Source organism: Myotis yumanensis, unplaced genomic scaffold (genome assembly GCF_028538775.1).
Source record: "Myotis yumanensis isolate MYYU_CA2020_CCGP unplaced genomic scaffold, mMyoYum1.0.hap1 SCAF_13, whole genome shotgun sequence".
Classification (NCBI taxonomy): Eukaryota; Metazoa; Chordata; class Mammalia; order Chiroptera; family Vespertilionidae; genus Myotis; species Myotis yumanensis.
Genome location: NW_027223764.1, coordinates 44701373 through 44720126, shown reverse-complemented (window position 1 = coordinate 44720126; position 18754 = coordinate 44701373). Strand labels below are relative to the sequence as shown.

The following is an 18754-nucleotide window of genomic DNA, read 5'->3' as shown; positions in this document are numbered from 1 at the left end:
TCTGATTGGCCAAGGGCGGCTGGAGCCGCTCCCAGACTGGAGGCGACTCCGCCAAACGGGGCGGGCACCCGGAGAGAGGTCGCGGCCATGCGGGCTGCACCCCGAAGAGCGGCATCCACGTGTTGGCCCCACGCCGGCAGCCAGGCCACCACCCAGTGCAACCCACACGTAGGCCCGGGTTAGAGGCCGGCGCCGCCACCCTCCACCCCACGCAGGTAGCGCTCACCTCAGCGCTCGCGGCGCCTCCACCTTCAGCTTTTTGGGCTTCGGCTCCTCCTCTGCCGTGGCCATCTTCGCACTCCCACTCCACTTAGGATCCAGCGTGCGCCCCACCCCTTCGGCGCTGCAGTGCCGCCCCCGCCTCGTAACACCGCCTCCGTTTTTTACAAACCCCTCCCTCTCGGCTCCTCCCAGTTCACGCCTCTCCCGCCCGCAATCATTGGCTCGACCCCTCAGCTCCACCCATCGGCTAGTACCGCCCCTTCCCGGCCCCGCCCCTCCTCGTAGGGGGCCAACCCGCCCCCCCCCGCAAATTGTGTTAGGTTGCGGATGAGCGCCTGAGTCCAGGAACGCGAAACCCCCTCATTCTTCTGAATTCTCGGGAATCTAAAATATTTGAACCCTAAAACTCAAGAGATGTATTTCTTCTCATTCAACACCTTCCCGCTTACTTAACCTTTCCAAATCTGTAGACCTGGTTGGTCTCCTTGAAGTTGTCAGTCAGGCAATCTACTGGGCACTCCAACGGCGGGGTCCTCACGGCCTACTGCGCTGCCTCAGTCCCGGTGCGGAGAGGACCCGGCGCCGAATCACTGACAGGCCCAGGTGTTGGGGTGAGTGTGAGGGGCGGAGAGTCTGCGTTCTGGGGACGGCTGGAAAACGGGGGCGTAATCTGACTATCCGGGGCTGCGGGCGCGTCTCCCGCGCTGCGGGCCGGGGCCGCGATCTCCCTCCTGGCCTTCCGGACTTTCTTGCCAGCCGGGCCGGAAGGGACGGTGCCCCTACAGCACTGTGTTCGCAGGCTCCAGGCCCGAGCGGTTCAGGCTCATTGGGGTCCCTCTCCGTCCTCCGGCGCGTGAAGAAGGTATTGTCACCCACCGTGAGCTGGAGTGCCGACGACTCGGACCTCAGCCCCAGGCTTCTGCTTAGGAGAACCAAACCCGGGACGGACCTGAGCGCACATCCTGTTAGGATAGAGGGTGGCGCCTGGAGGAGCCAGGTGCGGGGAATACAGTGAGGAGGGTGCTGCCGCTCCGAAGACTGGCAGGTGGTGGGAACCTAAGCAGGAGGTGGCGAGGAGTACGGGAGAGCGATGGCCAGTTTGGCTGCTCGCACTTGGTAGATGGGGCTTGGATCTGGAGCCGAAGCTGATAGCGTACGTGGTTAAAAAGGTGGTGCCTCGATAAAATCGGGAGCCCTCGCGCGAGGAGGAGGAATTTTGTGGAACTTGGGATGTATCGGGTTTGCGACGGTGGTTTAGGCAGGGATGGTAGAAGGATAACAGGAAGAAAGCACGGGGAGTGAGCCGGAAGGAGACGTCCAAGGTGAGAACAAAGCAGGTGGAGTTTCCTATAGTAATAGGGTAAGAAGTATTGGTTTTGTCTGGGGGAATGTTATCAGTGACAGGAGATGCTGCCAGGGTTCAAGGAGCCCGTGGGAGTCTGAGACCGGGTGGCGGGATGTGAGGATTAGGAAGTTAGAGAGTCGGCTACTGAATGGAGAGACTGCCGGTGCGGACGTGATCCTTCTTCCCTTGGAGCACGGAGCAGACGCTTATTGAGGTGGGCAAGGTTCCTGAAAAGCTTGGTTTGTTTGTTTTTAGGAATGCGTCCAAATATTCTTTTTTAAAGAATATATTTTATTGATTTTTTTTTTTTTGTTTTACAGAGAGGAAGGGAGAGGGATAGAGAGTTAGAAACATCGATCAGCTGCCTCCTGCACACCTCCTACTGGGGATGTGCCCACAACCAAGGTACATGCCCTTGGCCGGAATCGAACCTGGGACCCTTCAGTCCGCAGGCTGACGCTCTATCCACTGAGCCAAACCGGTTAGGGCCCAAATATTCTTTTTTTTAGGCACCATTTCCTTGACCCGGCTGCACCATTATCTTCGGTGCAGAAAACCAGTTAACCAATGTATAACATTAAAGATTCAAAATGACAAATGGAAGGGTTCGTTCTGGAAAGAAGGGAGGAGGACACTTTCCATTGAAACCATAGGAAAAGTGGAGAAATGAGGTGAATGAAGAATTGTCCAAAACTTAACGTGTCTTTAGTAGGAAAGCTCTCTTTGCAATCAGATTAGCTTTTCATATTGAATCTTGGTATTTTTACAGTGTTTCTAAGAAGCATTCAACTATTGGAGTTCCCTGCAGAGTAAGATACTTGTAAGGTGCTCAGTAGTATCTCAATTCGTGGGTAGGAAATGGTATTTGTAAAGAAGAGGAATTCTCTCTCCATCTGCAAATTACCTTCCTTCCTGTTACACAGAGAAAATAAAAGCCATCATCTTCCTGCAACCAAATATGTAAACCTTCTTCCCATTTGTTTAAAGAGGAAAAAATGTCCCTTCTCCTTATGGAAAACAAATCCTTTCACCTAGTTGACCAATGCCATCCTCTCCTACCTTTACAGGGTTTTCTTTCTTTTTTTAGTTATTCTCTCCCCTACATCATCTGCCTTCCCCGCTCTGCTCACACCTTTTCTTTCCAATTTAAAAATATTCTTCCTTAACTTTATGAACTACACCCATTTATTTGCCTGTCTTTTCATTTCCTTCACAACTAGAGTCCTTGAATGTATCATCTGCTCTCCTTATCTCTGTTTTTCCCACTTCTTGCTACTTATTTCTCATTTCTCAGCCCTTTACAGTATTACCTGGTTTCCAGTTTTCCATTAAACTCTCACTGAAACTGCTTTTAATAAGATCATCAACATCCTCTCTGTGTTAAATTATATATTCTCAGTAGGGACAAGAAAAAATCATATTCTTTTTATAAAGCACAAATATCTCAAAAGTACATAAAGAAATATACAGTATATACTTGTGGTTTGAAACTCTCTAGGGGAGGGGTATGATAGAAGGGGAGTCTGAAAAGGCTCCTTTAGCAGGTAATAATGAAAAGAAAGTTGAGAAACTTAAATCAACACTTTCAGTTCTTGTAGCTTGAACTGTTTGTGCCATTTACGATGTTTAAAACTCCATTCTTCTGGAAGCACACTAACACACTATAGTTACTAAAAAACCATTACCTTCTCTGCTTTTTTCTTATCCTTTTTCAGCCAGATCTTTTTTTTTTTTAGAGTATGTTTATTAAAATGGGACAGTGAAGCAAGGAGGGTCTTAGGATAGAAGAGGCAACAAGAGAGGCTAGGCGGGCTGCTTTGGCTCTAGAACAGATGGGAAGGAGGTGAGCCCAGGTGGGACTAATACCAACTCACAGGAAAGTCAGAGAGAAGGGGGCCTTGGAGACAGTTTAGGGGGTTAGCCTGGGATGAGGTGCCACTGGCCATTGCGCTCCTGGTTGCAAGTCTCATGGGGACCCTTAGCATTTAGGAGATGAATGCCTGTGGGGGGAAGAAGAAGGGGAAGGAAAAAGGGCCGGCTGACTCCCAGGAGGGAGAGTGCATCCAAATATTCTTTTTTTAGGCACATTTCCTTGACCCAGCTGCTACTCAAACGTTGGAGTTCCTTTCACAGACTCTCTTCAATTCACACTCTTTCTTTGTAGTTTTATTCGCCTTAGAATTACAATTCCCATTAACAAAAATAATGATTATTATACAAATCTATTTCCAACTCGGCTTCTCTTGGGAGCACCAGACCCATATATCTTTTGCATATGTCCGTTTGATTCAAATATAACCAGAATTGGGTCTGATCTTACAGAACTAGGGTTCAATGCCTCATTTTCCCTCCATACCCCCCTCTTCTCCCTCCCCACTCTTTGCTCAAACCAAAATGTTTCTCTTATCTTTTTATTTTACTCCATCCCTACTGTCAACATTCTAGTTCAGGCCACAGCCATAACGCATCTCTCAACTGGTCTCACAATAGCCAGTTTCCCTTTTATGCATTTGCCACAGTGCAATCTTCCTAAAACTGTAAATGGGATTGTATGGATCCCCTGCCTAAAACTGTAAAAATGATTTTACATTGCCCTGAGAACAAAGTGAACCCATCTCTGCGTATTTCATCTCACCATTCCCCTCACCTTCTAAAGTTGCTAAATTTTACTGGATTTCTTTATCTTGTGTTCTCTCTCATCATAAAGCCTTGCAAATTTCTATAGTACACTGCATTTCCCCGTCATAATAGGATTTACATCTTACTGTATTGAGTTTTTTGCCTTCTTTGTTGAACTCTAAACTCTTACGTTCAGGGCCTGTATTTTGTTCACCCCTGTCTCCCCATTATTTAATATAGAAAACATTCAAAACTACTTGTTGAGTGTACAAATGGTCAACATATTGGCTGAGAATCAGGTGAGCCAGATTCTTTTCTGGTCTCATTCTCTCACCTTGGATATGCCTCTCTTGCCTTCCATGCCTTTATTCTGTTCTATATAGAGGGAATACATTTTCTTTTTTCTCTTCCAAGGATATTTTGACTATTGTAATTGCACTGCTTATGCATCATCAGGATGAGTATGTCCAACATTTGGTAAAGGGGATTTATGAAGTATTTAAGCTGTAGGCAAAGCTCTGATGGGACTGCCTCTGAAGACAGTTTCTCAAGTGGCTTTAAAATAACTGGGAGAATTCTGTTTTCTGGCTCAAAGTCACTAAGAACAAAAAGATAGTTGTGGTGGTGGTGTGTGTGTAGCTTTTCCCAGGAGGTTTTTAAAAATAATAAAAGAAGTAAGTGCAGCTACTAAAAGAGTAAGTAGCAGAAGAAACAGGCTGCAAGTGATATTTATTTAATTGTGATATGCATTAGGCCCTTGGTCATAATATGGATACAGGAAATCAGCTCTTTTCGTATAGTAGAAGGTTAAGATGGGTTTTTTAAGCTAAGCACTAATGAAAGCTACGAAGTGTTATGCTTTCATCTCAGCACTAAGGATAACAATAAATCCAGATGGCCAGTTTAACGTGCTGTATTCTTCTGAGATCTGAACTACTGCCAATGAAAGCAGCTTTGGTGGAAACTTTTCCTGGAAAGAATTTTTCACCAGCTTAAAACGATGAGTAGGAATCTGGCCTCTAAAAATAAAGAAAACTTCAAAGTCGCTTGTTTTAAGAACAGCAGTCTTTTAGGGTGTATTGGAGCAATAGAGTACCACAGATACATGTGAACTATTCTTTCTATAAGATAAATGGTTGAAGAAGAGAACATATATCAGCTCCTTTAAATATAATTTCTGCTCTAAATTATTAGAACACACTTTGGCTTCTAACTATACAAGAAGCATACCCTTCAACTATTTCTCTTAATATAAGTTCAAACAGCACATTTGCTGCCCAGTCCAATATGGTAACCACTAACTACATATAATTAAAATTAATTAAAATTAAAACTTTAGTACATCGGTTGCATTAGCCAAATTTCAGGTGTTCATTAGTCATATGTGATTAGTGGTACTGTATTGGACAGCACAGATACAGGACATATACATCATTGCAGGAAATCCTATTGGGTGGTATTTTATGTTTCTAACTAGAGGCCCGGTGCACAAAATTCGTGCATGGGGGGTTGGGGGGGGATCTTCAGCCCAGCCTGCACCCTCTCCAATCCAGAACCCCTCAGGGATGTCTGACTGCCAATTTAGGCCTAATCCCACTGGTATTTTGTTTAGGAGTTTTGCTTCCTAAACCGGCAGTCAGACATCCCTCTTGCAATCTGGGACCGCTGGCTCCTAACCACTCACCTCCCTCCCTGTCTGCCTGATCGCCCCAACTGCTCCCCTGCTTACCTGATCGCCCCTAACCAACTCTGCCTGCCTGCCTGATCGCCCCTAACTGCTCTCCCCTGCCAGCCTGATCACCCCTAACCGTCTCTGCCTCTGTCTCTGCCACCGTGGCTTTGTCAAGAAGGACGTCCGAAAGACATCCGGTCTAAATAGCATATTACCCTTTTATTAGTGTAGATACTGTGTATTGTGTTAATTGATTTTCATATGTTGAAACCATCTGTGCATTCTTGGAACAAATCGCACTTGGTCAAGGTACATCAGTATAATATTTTTTTATGATGTTGGATTCAGTTGCTGGTATTTTGTTTAGAAGTTTTGCTTCCATGTTTTTAAATGAAAATGGTCTATAGTTTCTTGTATTGCCTTTTCTGGGTTTGGTGTCAGGATAATATAAAGATACCTTTGATGTATACTAAATTTAAACTTTTTTCCCCCAGAAAATGATCCACAGTCTATTTCTCATAAACTGTTCCGGTGACATATTTCTAGAGAAGCACTGGAAGAGTGTTGTGAGCCAATCTGTCTGTGATTATTTCTTTGAAGCTCAAGAGAAAGCTGCTGATGTTGAAAATGTACCACCTGTCATTTCAACACCTCACCACTACCTCATCAGTATCTATAGGGATAAGCTCTTCTTTGTGTCTGTCATACAGACTGAAGTGCCACCTCTCTTTGTAATTGAATTCCTACATCGAGTTGCTGACACTTTTCAGGTTGGTTATTCATTAGATCTTTGAACTTAAATTACCCAAGATAGTTGGGGGGGACACATTATTATATTTTTTAACTATCCAGCTTTTGTTGTGCTGTCTGTCCTACTGTCCCTCTCTCTCTGTCTTCAACTATGCATAAACCCTTTTATGTAGGGCCTACAGTAGCACACATGGCTGCTCCATTCACTGTTTTAGGAGAACAGAAAACTCTCATTGGCATGGAAGCCTTATTTTTTACATGTATTATAAATTATGTCATCAGGAAACAATAGTGCTTTCCACACACAGTTCTCTGAGTGGTCCCAAGATTTTTATTGGTCATGAAATCTGATGTTCACATTTTATTTTTTTCGTTTTACTGAATATGCCAAATACTTTAATCTGTGTGTTTTGGGGTACCTAATCAGGACAAGGGGAGTTTATAGTTCACATTCTGGTTTAATGCTTCACTGTACTTTCTGGCATAATATGTAATAGAAATTCAAATCAATCCAGAAATTTAAGAAAATATTATATAGAACTTTCAAAGGTGTTTTTTTTCCCTTTGTTTTACATTCATTGAATTATGCAACTGTAAGTTTACCCTTCAGAACAAAAAGTATTTAGCAAGCCTTTCTTCATTCCTTCCGTGGTATTTTATCAGGACTACTTTGGTGAATGTTCAGAGGCTGCAATTAAGGATAATGTGGTCATAGTGTATGAGCTCTTGGAAGAAATGTTAGACAATGGATTTCCACTGGCTACTGAATCTAACATTTTGAAAGAACTGATTAAACCACCAACAATTCTCCGTTCTGTCGTCAACTCTATTACAGGTGAGGCGAAAATACACTTTATTAGGAATTGAGCAACTAAAACCTTATAAACAACTCAACACCATTTCTTATGATCTGGCAGATCCTTAAGATAGTCCAGTTTGGCCGGAATTAAAGTTAGTGTTGAATTTTAAATGGATGTATATTTCCTTTCATGTTTAAAAATCTATTTTGCTGGGTCTTAAATGCTAAAGAACTTCTTGGTTATTACTTTTTATTATAGGTTTTTCTACAAAACCATAATAATATTACTATTATTTAATACTAAATAATAAGACTAAATAAATGATCACAGTTAATCCTAAAGAAGCAAATGTCATGATGGATGTTACTGAAACTTACTATGAGAATTATTTTGCAATGTATACATATAAATCACTCTATCGTATACCTTAAACTTAACATAATGTTATATGTCAATTATAACTCAATAAAACCAGAAAAAAAATAAAAATAGTATTAAAAAACTGGCATATGCTGCTACCCTACAATTAATAAAGTATAGAAAATGTGAGACTTGCTACCACAGAGTATATACTTCTCCTCCAGGTCTTTGTTTTATACATGCAAGTGCTCCCTTTGGCAGCTCATTTATACATGAAAAAGATGTGCTAAGACAGAAAGACAAGAAATTAAGTCTATTTGTGATATCTCATGCATTGTGGACCTTGTACTTGTGTTATAAATTTCCAATTTTGATTTAATTCTTCAGTAGGGCTAGAAATTAGGTACATTCAGATGACAATATTCTTTTGAAAAAAATTAAAGTCTTCTAGAGAAAGATTTCTATGAAATGTTATGTGCCATTCCAACTCTACTGTCCACCATTGTAAATGCCTCTCCAAGGGCACTAATCTAAAGTGGGTGAGAGAGGCCTGTAAGAAACCGTTCATTCCATAGCTCCTATTCATCCTCTGTACAAGGCTGAATGTCAGGAGAAATTCAAGGAAAGATAAGATGGCGTGTCTGTGCTCCTTCCTAAAACTTATACTCTGGATGGGAGGGAACTGGAAAAAAAAAATTAAAATTGAAATACGCAAATAACAGTAAGATTTTTAAAAGCAGTTTCATACTTTGTAGGTGATGTAGTCATAATGAAAGTTGTCGTTATTGTTAAGCATGTACTACATTTGAATTGGAAATGTAAATTAACCATATTGGTAACTATTTAGAAGTGCAAGGATATATGTTTAGGACAACCAGATTTATTTTCAAACCTATGTCAGTTTACCAGGAAATTAGCCAGATATTGAACATTAGCCATATTGTAGCCAGAAGGGTGTGCTGACCTTAAAATGGAAAAAGGCCAGAGTATGTTCTTCATTGCAGTTACTCCACTGAGGCCTGCTTGGCAGCATCTCATGTAGAATCCAAGCTGAATACCAAAGGACCTAGTTATCACCCTGTATTCTCAGTGGAGACATTTTATCGACAGAAGGTTTTGAAACAACCATCCTCTTTTTTTATCAGTGGCAGCAGGATGAGAGTCTGTTGTTGAGCCACTGGAATTAGGTTAGGTTACTGTTAACACACAGGAAGCAAAAGATAAGTAAATGAATTTAACCTGGTTTGGCAGATAGAGGACCACATGGCCTATTTCTGTCTTCTAGAAATTTGATCATGTTAGTATGAATATGTCTCCAACAATTCTAGAAACCATCCACAACTTCAATGAAGAAAAACCCAAACAATAAAGAAGCAGCTAAAATATTCTTTTTTTTTTCCCCCTGTTAATAGCTTTTCTGTTGACCATTTTATGCATTAGTTTTGCTTTCTCTTTTCTGGTTTCTAGGCAGTAGTAATGTTGGGGACACACTCCCCACTGGGCAGCTGTCCAACATCCCATGGCGCCGTGCAGGAGTAAAGTACACAAATAATGAAGCCTATTTTGATGTCGTTGAAGAAATAGATGCAATTATAGATAAATCAGGTAATTGTGTGCATGTGGTCTTATTTGGGGAAAAAACAGTTCAGCTGACATAAGCTGAAGAGAAAATTGAAATTCCTTGGCAGTGTAGTTTCAGTGGAAAGACTAATGTTTAAATTTATTTTGCTCAGAGATTACATATAATTTTCATAACCACTAGTTGAGATCGGCCAATCTTTGTAAATCAGATCTTTTGTTGTCTTACATTAATCTGATTATTACCCTGTACACCTCTCCTCTTGCCATTTATTCATTCTAACGTTTATTGTACTTCTACCATACACCATACTTTTGCTACTATTTTTTGTGCAGTATTTCTAGTAAAGATCCCAGACAAAACAACAGTGCTGTATTAGATCACAAACATTTTAAACATCTCCAACCCTCACATTTTATACGTAAGGAAACTGAAGTTCAGAAGGGTTAAGTAAGCTGCTCACGGTAGCACAGCTAGTTGGTGTGAAACTGAGTTATTGTGAACTATAACCAATAGCTTTTCTTTAGTGAGTACCCTTTTCATTATAAAATTCCATCATACAGAAAATAGCTGTACTGTTGCAGAATAATGGCTCCTATTTCTTAAAAGTTAACAGGTAGCTTAGTCCATTTCATGAGAAACTTGCCTCATTTTAAAATTCTGTGAAAAATATTTTAACTTCATATCCAGCAGTTTTACAAGCTTGACTCTATAGAGATATAGACAGGTTTGATTTTCCTTAGAATTATCATATTCCAACCTGTGTTAGGTATGGGCCATGGCACTCTGTGAAGAAGCTGAATATAATGGATCTCTGTCCACTGATCTGATAATAGATGGCAAAGGTTCAGTATATCTGACATCCAGGAGGTATCTCCATTACTTCAACACAGTGGTAACTCATAAAAACGCAGATCCGATGATGTTATCACCTTTTTTTTCTTTCTTTAGGATCTACAGTCTTTGCAGAAATTCAGGGGGTCATTGATGCTTGCATTAAGTTATCCGGAATGCCTGACCTTTCCCTTTCTTTCATGGTAGGTTTTTTTGTTTGTTTTGGAGGGCTTTTTTTCATGGTAGGTTTTGTTTGCCTGTCCTATAGCTCCTTGCATGCCTAATACATATGCAGCACTAAATGAAATGATAAACACTGAGACAGTCTTGTATCTTAGATTGTAAAAGATTATCTCAGAAGTTATCCTAGCACAACTTACCAGGACACTCGCTTACGTGATGAGCATGGCCTGTATGGAAGGCGGAGGAGAGGTCTTTGCCCAGGTGTGCTAGAAGTAGCTTAAATGGCTAGCTGGCTTCTGCAATTCTGCAGCATTGATTTCATTGGATTATTATTTGTTTTGCTGGTATGAAAGGGCATTAATCTTTTGCATCATTTTAGACTCGGCATGACACACCACTAAGAACAATCAAGAAAACTGAGTTCCAGTTCAGTCTCTGCCACTAACTTGTCTTGACCTTGAGTTCTTTGAACCTCAGTTTTTTCATCTATAAAATGGAAATGAAACTCTTGGATTTTCTACTTCATAGTTAAGATTCAAGTAAAATAATAATATAAAATATTTGCAAACTTTAGAGCATTGTAAAACTATGCTTATGATGTGGTCGTAATAACAGACTCTTACATGACTGCTTTATCTTTAGGGAGAATATTAATTTCTCATATCTGAATAGAGTTGCCATGTTCCTTATCCTCTGAATATGGTGGTTGTGTTCTGTTTTCCTGGCAGAACCCCAGGCTACTAGATGATGTCAGCTTCCACCCCTGCATCCGGTTCAAACGTTGGGAATCTGAAAGAGTTTTGTCATTTATTCCTCCAGATGGAAATTTCCGACTCATATCATATCGGGTCAGCTCACAAAAGTATGTTGATCAACCAGATACCGCCATCATATATCAATATGCTGAATAGAATTGACTTTTCATTTTGATAGTTGGATTCTTGAGTTCATCGTTGCTGCCTTTAGCCATGGTTCACCAGGAGAACCAAGAACTGGTGAAAATATGTTTCTAAAATAATCAGTGTACCTTGAATCTAAGAGTAGACTAGTAGTAAATGAGACCTTAGTAAAGTATGTACCTGAGAGCAAGCATTTGGAGCTGTATAACTTGAGCAAAACCATGAACCCATGCCATAATTTTACTATGGTCTATACACTTCATGGCTGACAGAAGGGGACAGACCTACCTATAGTGCCCAGGACATTCCCCAACTAACTGGCTCCAAGTCACTCTTCTATGCACTGGGGTTTGTTTTCTTTAATTAATTAATTAATTATTTTGCACTGGGGTTTAAATGAATGATTTAGTGTTGTGGGTTGTAGCTAGTTTGTCCCTAGAAAATATCAGAAGTTATTTAGCTGGCATCAGGACAGGACTCAAAAGCAGAGATTTGAATTGTTTCTTGGCTCTTACCACATACAAACTGCTTAATTAGTTTGCATAATGGTAAATTATCTTTCTATAGATCTTAATTCATTTCTTTAAACTAGGGCTATTTGCCCCAATTGTTTATACTATAATTAAGCTTCAGATTTCTATCTTGATTTGTATACTTCCTCCTCAGAAATTGTATAATTCCTAGTGTAGTGGTACCAGAACAATGTGCTGTACTCACTGCACCCCCACCCCCAGTGCAGATGCAGAATCTGCACTTCTAGGGGTATAAGGTCTTATAGTGAACTTAGAGGCAGGGTAGATACCCTGGACTGAGGTTTTAAGGTCACTTCCTGAGCTGTCTCATACCATTAATTATGTGTGTCTGTACTTTTGTGTCTTTATCTTTTTAGTCTAGTGGCAATACCAGTGTATGTGAAACATAGCATCAGCTTTAAGGAGAACAGTTCTTGTGGCAGATTTGATATTACAATTGGACCAAAGCAGAATATGGGAAAAACTATTGAAGGAATCACAGTGACAGTTCACATGCCAAAAGTTGTGCTGAATATGAACCTGACACCAACACAAGGCAGCTATACATTTGATCCAGTTACCAAGGTATAACCACCTCAAATCAAGAGTGAGCGTGTTTCTGCAATCTTTATTTTGTGATTTGGGGCAGGGGCTAGAGGTAAGGTTTTAGAGTCTTGGTTAAAACTAAAGTTCCTAACAAAACAGAGAGAGCATACTGTGCTGTGCTTTTGCCAGTGGCTATGAAGGAAATACTGCATCTGACGCTCAGGACAGAACAGACTCATTCTGTCCCCCCTCAGTGTGCACACCTTTGCTCATCCATTGATAATCCAGGCACTCATTCTCTAATGAGGAAGAAGATATAAAAGCTTTTTAAAAAGAGAAAAACATTGTGTGGCTATAAGAAGACATATAGGCTATTGTTACATTTACTGTAGAAATTGATCATTTAGATCTTTCTCTTCTTTTTTTTTTTTTTTTTTTTTTTTTTTAATTTAAGAGCATTGTTTTATACTTTTCCACAGGAGGTGTTGGCTAGGAAAACAGCGTCCTCACCCTACATAAATGTGCCTCTAGCAGAGGGTCTTCAGAGAAACTGCAAAAGATGATTTTTCTCTCAGCTTCCTGGTTGGGTAAAAAATATTATTTTCAACAGCAGAGTCATTGGACTGCCTGGTAAATGAAAGGCATATTTTTTTAAAATATGTTTTTATTGATTTCACAGAGAGAGAGAGAGAAACATCAATGAGAGAGAAACAAACATCAACCGGCTGCCTCCTGTACACCCTCTACTCGAGATCAAGCCCACAACCTGGGCATGTTCCCTGACCAGGAATTGAACTGGTGACCTGGTGCATGGGGCAACATTCAACCAACTGAGCCACACCAGCCAGGCAAAAAGGCATATTTTTAAATAAAATCATAGAATATTAAAGATCATCTAATGCAGTCCTAAGGATTTGAAGAACCACACAGGCCTGAGAAGTGAAGAGGGGCTTCAGATGCCTGGCCCTTCACAAACCAGCTTCTCTTTTTCATCTATTACTGAGCTTCCACGCTATAGATTTCATTTGAACAAAGGCTTCCACAGCTGAACGTTTAAAATACCAGTTTAGGTCAGTCTTCTCATTTTACACAAAAATAAACTTGAGGCTCAGACAGAAACAGTGAATGTGACATAGTAGAAAGAGCATTTGAAATCAGATAGCCTTAGGTTCAAATCCCAGCCTTGTCCCTATCTAGCTGTGTGACCTTGAGCAATCATTTTACCTCTGAGCCTTAATTTCCTCATTTGTAAAAAGACAAAATCTACATCACAGGCTTCTATAAGATAACATAAAGGTAGTGCTAAGCACAGTGCTATATCCAAAAGTCAGTGTTCAACTAATGTTGGTTCTCTATTGACTCTCCATTTAGACTCACAGAACCAATTAGTGGTGAACTCAGTGAAGGTCCCAGGTCTCTTGTTTCCAAGACACTGTGCTTCATTTTGTACAAAAGTTTATGGTGTCTTTGAACATTTATCTTTATTAAATGGTTCAGATTGTTTGTTTTTCATGTCTTTTTAAGGTACTAACATGGGATGTGGGGAAAATTACTCCACAAAAGCTCCCAAGTCTTAAAGGGCTGGTAAATTTACAGTCTGGAGCACCCAAGCCAGAAGAAAATCCAAGCCTCAACATACAGTTCAAGATCCAGCAGCTTGCTATTTCAGGTAAGGATAAATTTGATTTGTGTTTAAGGGCAACTGAGTTCTGCTGAGGTCAACTACTAGGAGCTTAGAAGGGTAACACTCCCTCTCTAGAAAGAGCAATAGCTCCAGTTTGCCTTTCACATTGCTATGGGGCCAGCCTCTCAGGGACAGTGATTTTAGAGAGCACCTGTTTCACACAGTTTTCCTTTACCCCAACCCTGATTCAAGCACCAAAGGAGTTCTGCATTCAGAAAGTAGACTTAACCTTAAGACATTCCTTGCCCACAAGGGAATCTGAACTGAATAATATCCCCACAATGCGGTAATTTGTATATGGTAGAAGGGATATTGGTTCCCAGTGGTATAAGGGACCCTGGTTAATGTCAGATTTACTGTGTAGTGCTCACTGTTAAACAAATACTGTATTGGTTGATGTGACCAGGATAATAATGTATTCTTTTCCCTACCTATTCTTTTTGACACAGGCTTAAAAGTAAACCGCTTGGACATGTATGGGGAGAAGTATAAGCCATTTAAAGGAGTCAAATATGTCACAAAAGCTGGAAAGTTCCAAGTGAGGACATGAGAAGAGGCCAAAATCCTTCGAGATCTGTTTGTTTTCTCAGTGTCATTATAGTTTGTTACTATGAGGTACCAAGTGGGTGGGAATACTTAGTCTAGTTAAAGCATTTGTGTGAGCTACACGCTGCTAACAGAGTTGCTTAGTGCTCCATGTAGGGTTCTTAAGGAGCTTTAAGCTAAGGTAATTTTTTAATAACCTAGCTTGTTTTGTATCTTTTACTTAGGAAGATTTTGGGGGTGATTTTCTCCATAGGGGGCACCAGCTGGAGGTTGCACATTGTAACAGTAAAGGCAGAAGGCTACAGTGATAACCTCTCTCCTAAAACAAGTGAACTGATCTCAGCCAGCAGCTGTATTCATCTGTAATGTGAAGTGTCAAGTGCAGCCAAATATCACACCTGATCTTAGCCATCCCAAATCAGCATCTGTTCCAAGAGGAAATTCCCTCCACCCCAAGAAGTTTACAAAAAAACTGCCTCTTCAAGTGTTTGCCTTATTCAGCTTTTCACTTGTGCCATTAAGCAAGCACTGTAGCAGAAGCCACCTCCACATGCCCTGGCAAGGAGCACTGCTCCTCCACGCTCCATTCTCACTGTACTTGGTATTGTCTTTTTTATAAATAAGATTTCTATGTAAAGCGCAGATTTTAATTTACAGAGACCTTGCTGCAGTAAGTACCATCTCAGTTTTGCACCATTGGTTCAGCTGTTAGCACAGTAAAAATCATTTGTATGAAAGGGGCAAATGCTTTATTAAGGTAATATAAGGGAACACTACTGCTTTTAGGAAGTTATTGCAAGCACAAGTGTTTGAGATTTTAAATAAATTAAAGTAGTAAAATAAGAATGTAAGTGAACCTTTGCCATCTTCATGTTTTATAAAGCTTATCCAACACCAATTAAACTATAGTTAGCCTAAAGGCCTCATGCTGTAGATCAGCAAAAGGAGGAAAATATGCCTGCCTCACTATGGTCTTTCATCTTTTTTGTTATTTTTACTTTTTTATTGAATTTATTGAAGTGACATTGGCTAATAAATTTATATAGGTTTCAGGTGTATAATTCTATAATTACATCATCTGTATATTGTATATTGTATTGTGTGTTCATCACCCCAAGTCACATCTCCTTCCATCACCATTTATTCCCTCTAAACCTTCTTCTTCCTTCCCCCACCCCCCTTTCCCTTGGGAAATAACCATACTGTTGTCTGTGTGTATGTGTTGTTGTTCTTAAGGGGTTGAATTTGCCTGTGTCCCTTGTCTTCAAGGGGAACTCCCTTTTCATATTGTGTGTTTCTCAAAGCTATAGTCAATAGCTTCTGTCCTGAAACTGTTGTTGAAATTGTCACTGGAGTACTTACATGTCTCTGCTGTACTGACAAATCATATAGAAGAACATCGTGAGGCAGAAATAAAATCCTCAGTAACATTTAAACCGTTTGGTCATCGTGGTCGGCTGCCAGTCTACAGTTGTATTCCACTCAACTTCACTGGCTTAGTAGTCCTTGCCCAGTTATTTTGCCTCATTAGACATGAAGAATGGAGAAAGGCTAAAAGTTAAGATATAAGTGCTTGTTCTTCATATTTTCCTCCTTGTCCTTACCTATGCTATTAGATTTCTTTTTATGACTCCATTCTTCTCAGCTTATACCTCCCTTTCCTTTATGTTAAAGGTAGCCCTGACACTCATCCCATTCTGTCAAGGACTAGTGTTTGGTGCTGGTGCAGGGAGGCCAATATACAGCAACATTCTTACCTTTGCCTGCCTAGGGCACCCAGCCCACCTTTCATCTAGCAGGAAAAGTCACTTTTTGCAACTTTGAAATTTCTAGAGCCCAGGCCGGTGTTACTCAGTTGGTTAGAGCGTGAGCCCAAGCATCAGAGGGTTGCAGGTTCAATCCCCTGCCCGACCAGGGCACGTGCAGGAGGCAACCAATCAGTGTTTCTCTCCCCCACTCCTTTCTCCCCCCGCCTTTCTCCCTCCCTCCCTCCCTCCCTCTCTCTTCACCTCTCTCCCTCCCTTTTACTCTAATAATCAATGGAAAAAATATCCTCAGGTGAGGATTAACAACAACAAAATTTCCCGGGTAGCATCATCAGCTAGGCAGCTAAAATCAAGATGTTGAAAATATTGATTCCCTTTGCTTAATGTTGGCTACCCAGTTCAACTACTTTTTATTTTTAGTGTTTTACAAAGTTCATACCTCAAAAGAACAATCAGTTCATTTGCTTTCTTTCTGCTGAATCCCTAATCAGCCATCTGTACCCGGTGTCCCATTTTCTTTCTGTGCTGTCTCCTCTTATATACAAGCAGATTGTATGCCAAGAGTCCCTTGCCTCTAGCAATTCCTGATAAAACTTCCAAATAGACTATTTCCTTTTACAATTAAATTATTGTATTTATTGATTTGATGGAACCCAGTAAATCCTTCCTCCAGCTCTGGCTATACTGTCAATAAAAAGATGAAAGCAACAAATTGACTTTTTAGCTTGACTGTTGATTGAGCATTCTCAAAGGGGCGGGTCGCAGTGTCAGAGCAAGCACAGCCTGATGAGACTGTTCTGTCGTACCTGGTGTGAAGGCGACTACAAAGCACTTCCAGTGCTCCTCTCTCAGCCTCGGTGTGTTAACCGTGATGCATACGCTCTCTACACATCACCCATCACCCTTTTGGCCACAGATTGATCAAAGCTGCTTCTCCCTACCACCATGTACTAATAACAGAGATGCAGTAATACTTAGTAGTATTGGACTATTTTTCAAGCTCAGAATTCTAGCTAATCCCAGAATGGCTCTGCTTTCTAAATTGTTAAAGGAGTGTATCTTAAGAGCAAATGAAGTAGATGCTTGTTTTCTGTGTAAGGGAGTCACCATCCTTTTACTCAAAGATGGGTTTGTTCCTTAAGTGGTACTAGAGAAGAGCCTTTGGAAGACATTTGTCTCACTGCCCTCAGGGTATTCTGATTTGAGAAAGTGACTAACCTATAATACAGCAGGAAGGCAGCACCAATGAACACAGGGTGAACTGCAAAAATGAGACCATGAATACTGTTGCTGAGCTGATTCAGTAGCTTTGGACATTTCCTGTGGACTCAAGCAGGCTAGACTCTGCCTCCCTACTCAGTAACTTTTCTAAGCTGAAGCAACACTAACTATAGCCTTTTAATGATATTTACCCCTTTCAGACCTAGCAAATCAGGCAAAATCAGTGATGGCCCAGCTCTCCTCCAGGAACCTGCTCCTACTCTTGGTCAGTGCTTCCAGCAGGAGGAGTATGACAAACAGGCCTGCACATGTAACACCTTCAGCTCCTTGGGGGATGGTGATAGCCTCCAGGGATGGATAGAATCGTCTAAAATGAGGCAGACGACTTCAACCAGAGGACGGTCGCATCACCTGCTGCTTTCCTCCTTTTGTTAACCTCTGTCACTTTTGCTCCTAGTATATAATCCCCAAAGGTGTCCATCATTGCACAGATCTTTGTTAAGTAAACATACTGCTGGTTTCTACTACTTACAGCACAACATTAGGCTTGAGGATTAGTTCCACTGGTTGTTTTTCAAAACTAATGAGAAACCTGACCTAAAAATTCTTGCTAAAATATCATTTAAAGCATTATTTATACAAATGCACTTTATTGTTTTAAACAGAACAAAAGAAAAGGCAGAAAATATTTGCATATAACAAATCCTAGCTTATAAATGTAGTTTTAGTGGTGATGTCTAATCATTCGGGGGTTTTTTTTGTTGTTGTTTCGTGTGTGTTTTTTTAATTTGCTTCACTGTGTCTTGAGCACTGATATTAGAGAAAAGCACATCGGCATAAAGGGTAAACCAGTGTCTCAAAACACTGGAAGAACTGGAAGTGTTTTATTTCCTCTAGTAATCTTTAGTAAAACAAAAGGTGATCTTTGGCATAGATTCATACTTTAAAGGCATTAATATTGCATTTATATCAGGTAAGCAACTATCCAAATATGCTGAGGGCCTTGAAAATAATCTTCATCAGTTAATAGGAAATAGAGGAAGCCTGAGTGTACAGTACCAGGTCTTACGCATTCCACGTTGGGATCTATCACGGTGGATTCAGGCAAGGGTTCTTCCTCCTCTACTCACCCAGTTCTGGCTTTGGGGAGAAATACGCTTTCGTGTGCTGGGGATGCTTAGACCGCAGTGATAAAAGCAAAAGAGGAAAAGCTCTT

General features: G+C 40.9%; 2 protein-coding genes across 3 annotated transcripts in view; one reads left to right on the top strand and one right to left on the bottom strand.

Moving 5' to 3' along the window:
- ADK (adenosine kinase) overlaps nt 1–358 on the bottom strand; it is a 483761-nt gene extending 483403 nt beyond the window's left edge. The window contains exon 1 of the mRNA XM_070433037.1: nt 227–358. Within this exon, the coding sequence (XP_070289138.1) occupies nt 227–291 (65 nt within the window). The 5' untranslated portion in view covers nt 292–358. The remainder of the gene's footprint in view (nt 1–226) is intronic.
- A 221-nt stretch (nt 359–579) lies between these two features.
- AP3M1 (adaptor related protein complex 3 subunit mu 1) lies at nt 580–17029 on the top strand. 2 transcript variants are annotated; one of them, XM_070433035.1, is made up of 9 exons: nt 580–833; nt 6353–6628; nt 7272–7443; nt 9236–9373; nt 10299–10384; nt 11093–11226; nt 12153–12360; nt 13846–13990; nt 14455–17029. In XM_070433035.1, exons 2-9 carry the CDS (start codon nt 6356–6358, stop codon nt 14553–14555), a joined length of 1257 nt encoding a protein of 418 aa, XP_070289136.1. In that variant the 5' UTR covers nt 580–833; nt 6353–6355; the 3' UTR covers nt 14556–17029. The 2 variants fall into 2 exon arrangements, with proteins under 2 accessions (XP_070289136.1, XP_070289137.1); XM_070433036.1 differs by lacking the exon at nt 580–833 and adding an exon at nt 1060–1781.
- Nucleotides 17030–18754: the final 1725 nt, after the last annotated feature.

What these genes read in the sequence shown, in the direction of transcription:
- AP3M1 (XM_070433035.1), top strand. Translation starts at nt 6,356, where the DNA reads ATGATCCACAGTCTATTTCTCATAAACTGTTCCGGTGACATATTTCTA. An exon ending in GAGTTGCTGACACTTTTCAG is followed by an intron (nt 6,629 to 7,271) that starts GTTGGTTATTCA and finishes GTATTTTATCAG; the next exon opens with GACTACTTTGGTGAATGTTC. An exon ending in TGCAATTATAGATAAATCAG is followed by an intron (nt 9,374 to 10,298) that starts GTAATTGTGTGC and finishes TTCTTTCTTTAG; the next exon opens with GATCTACAGTCTTTGCAGAA.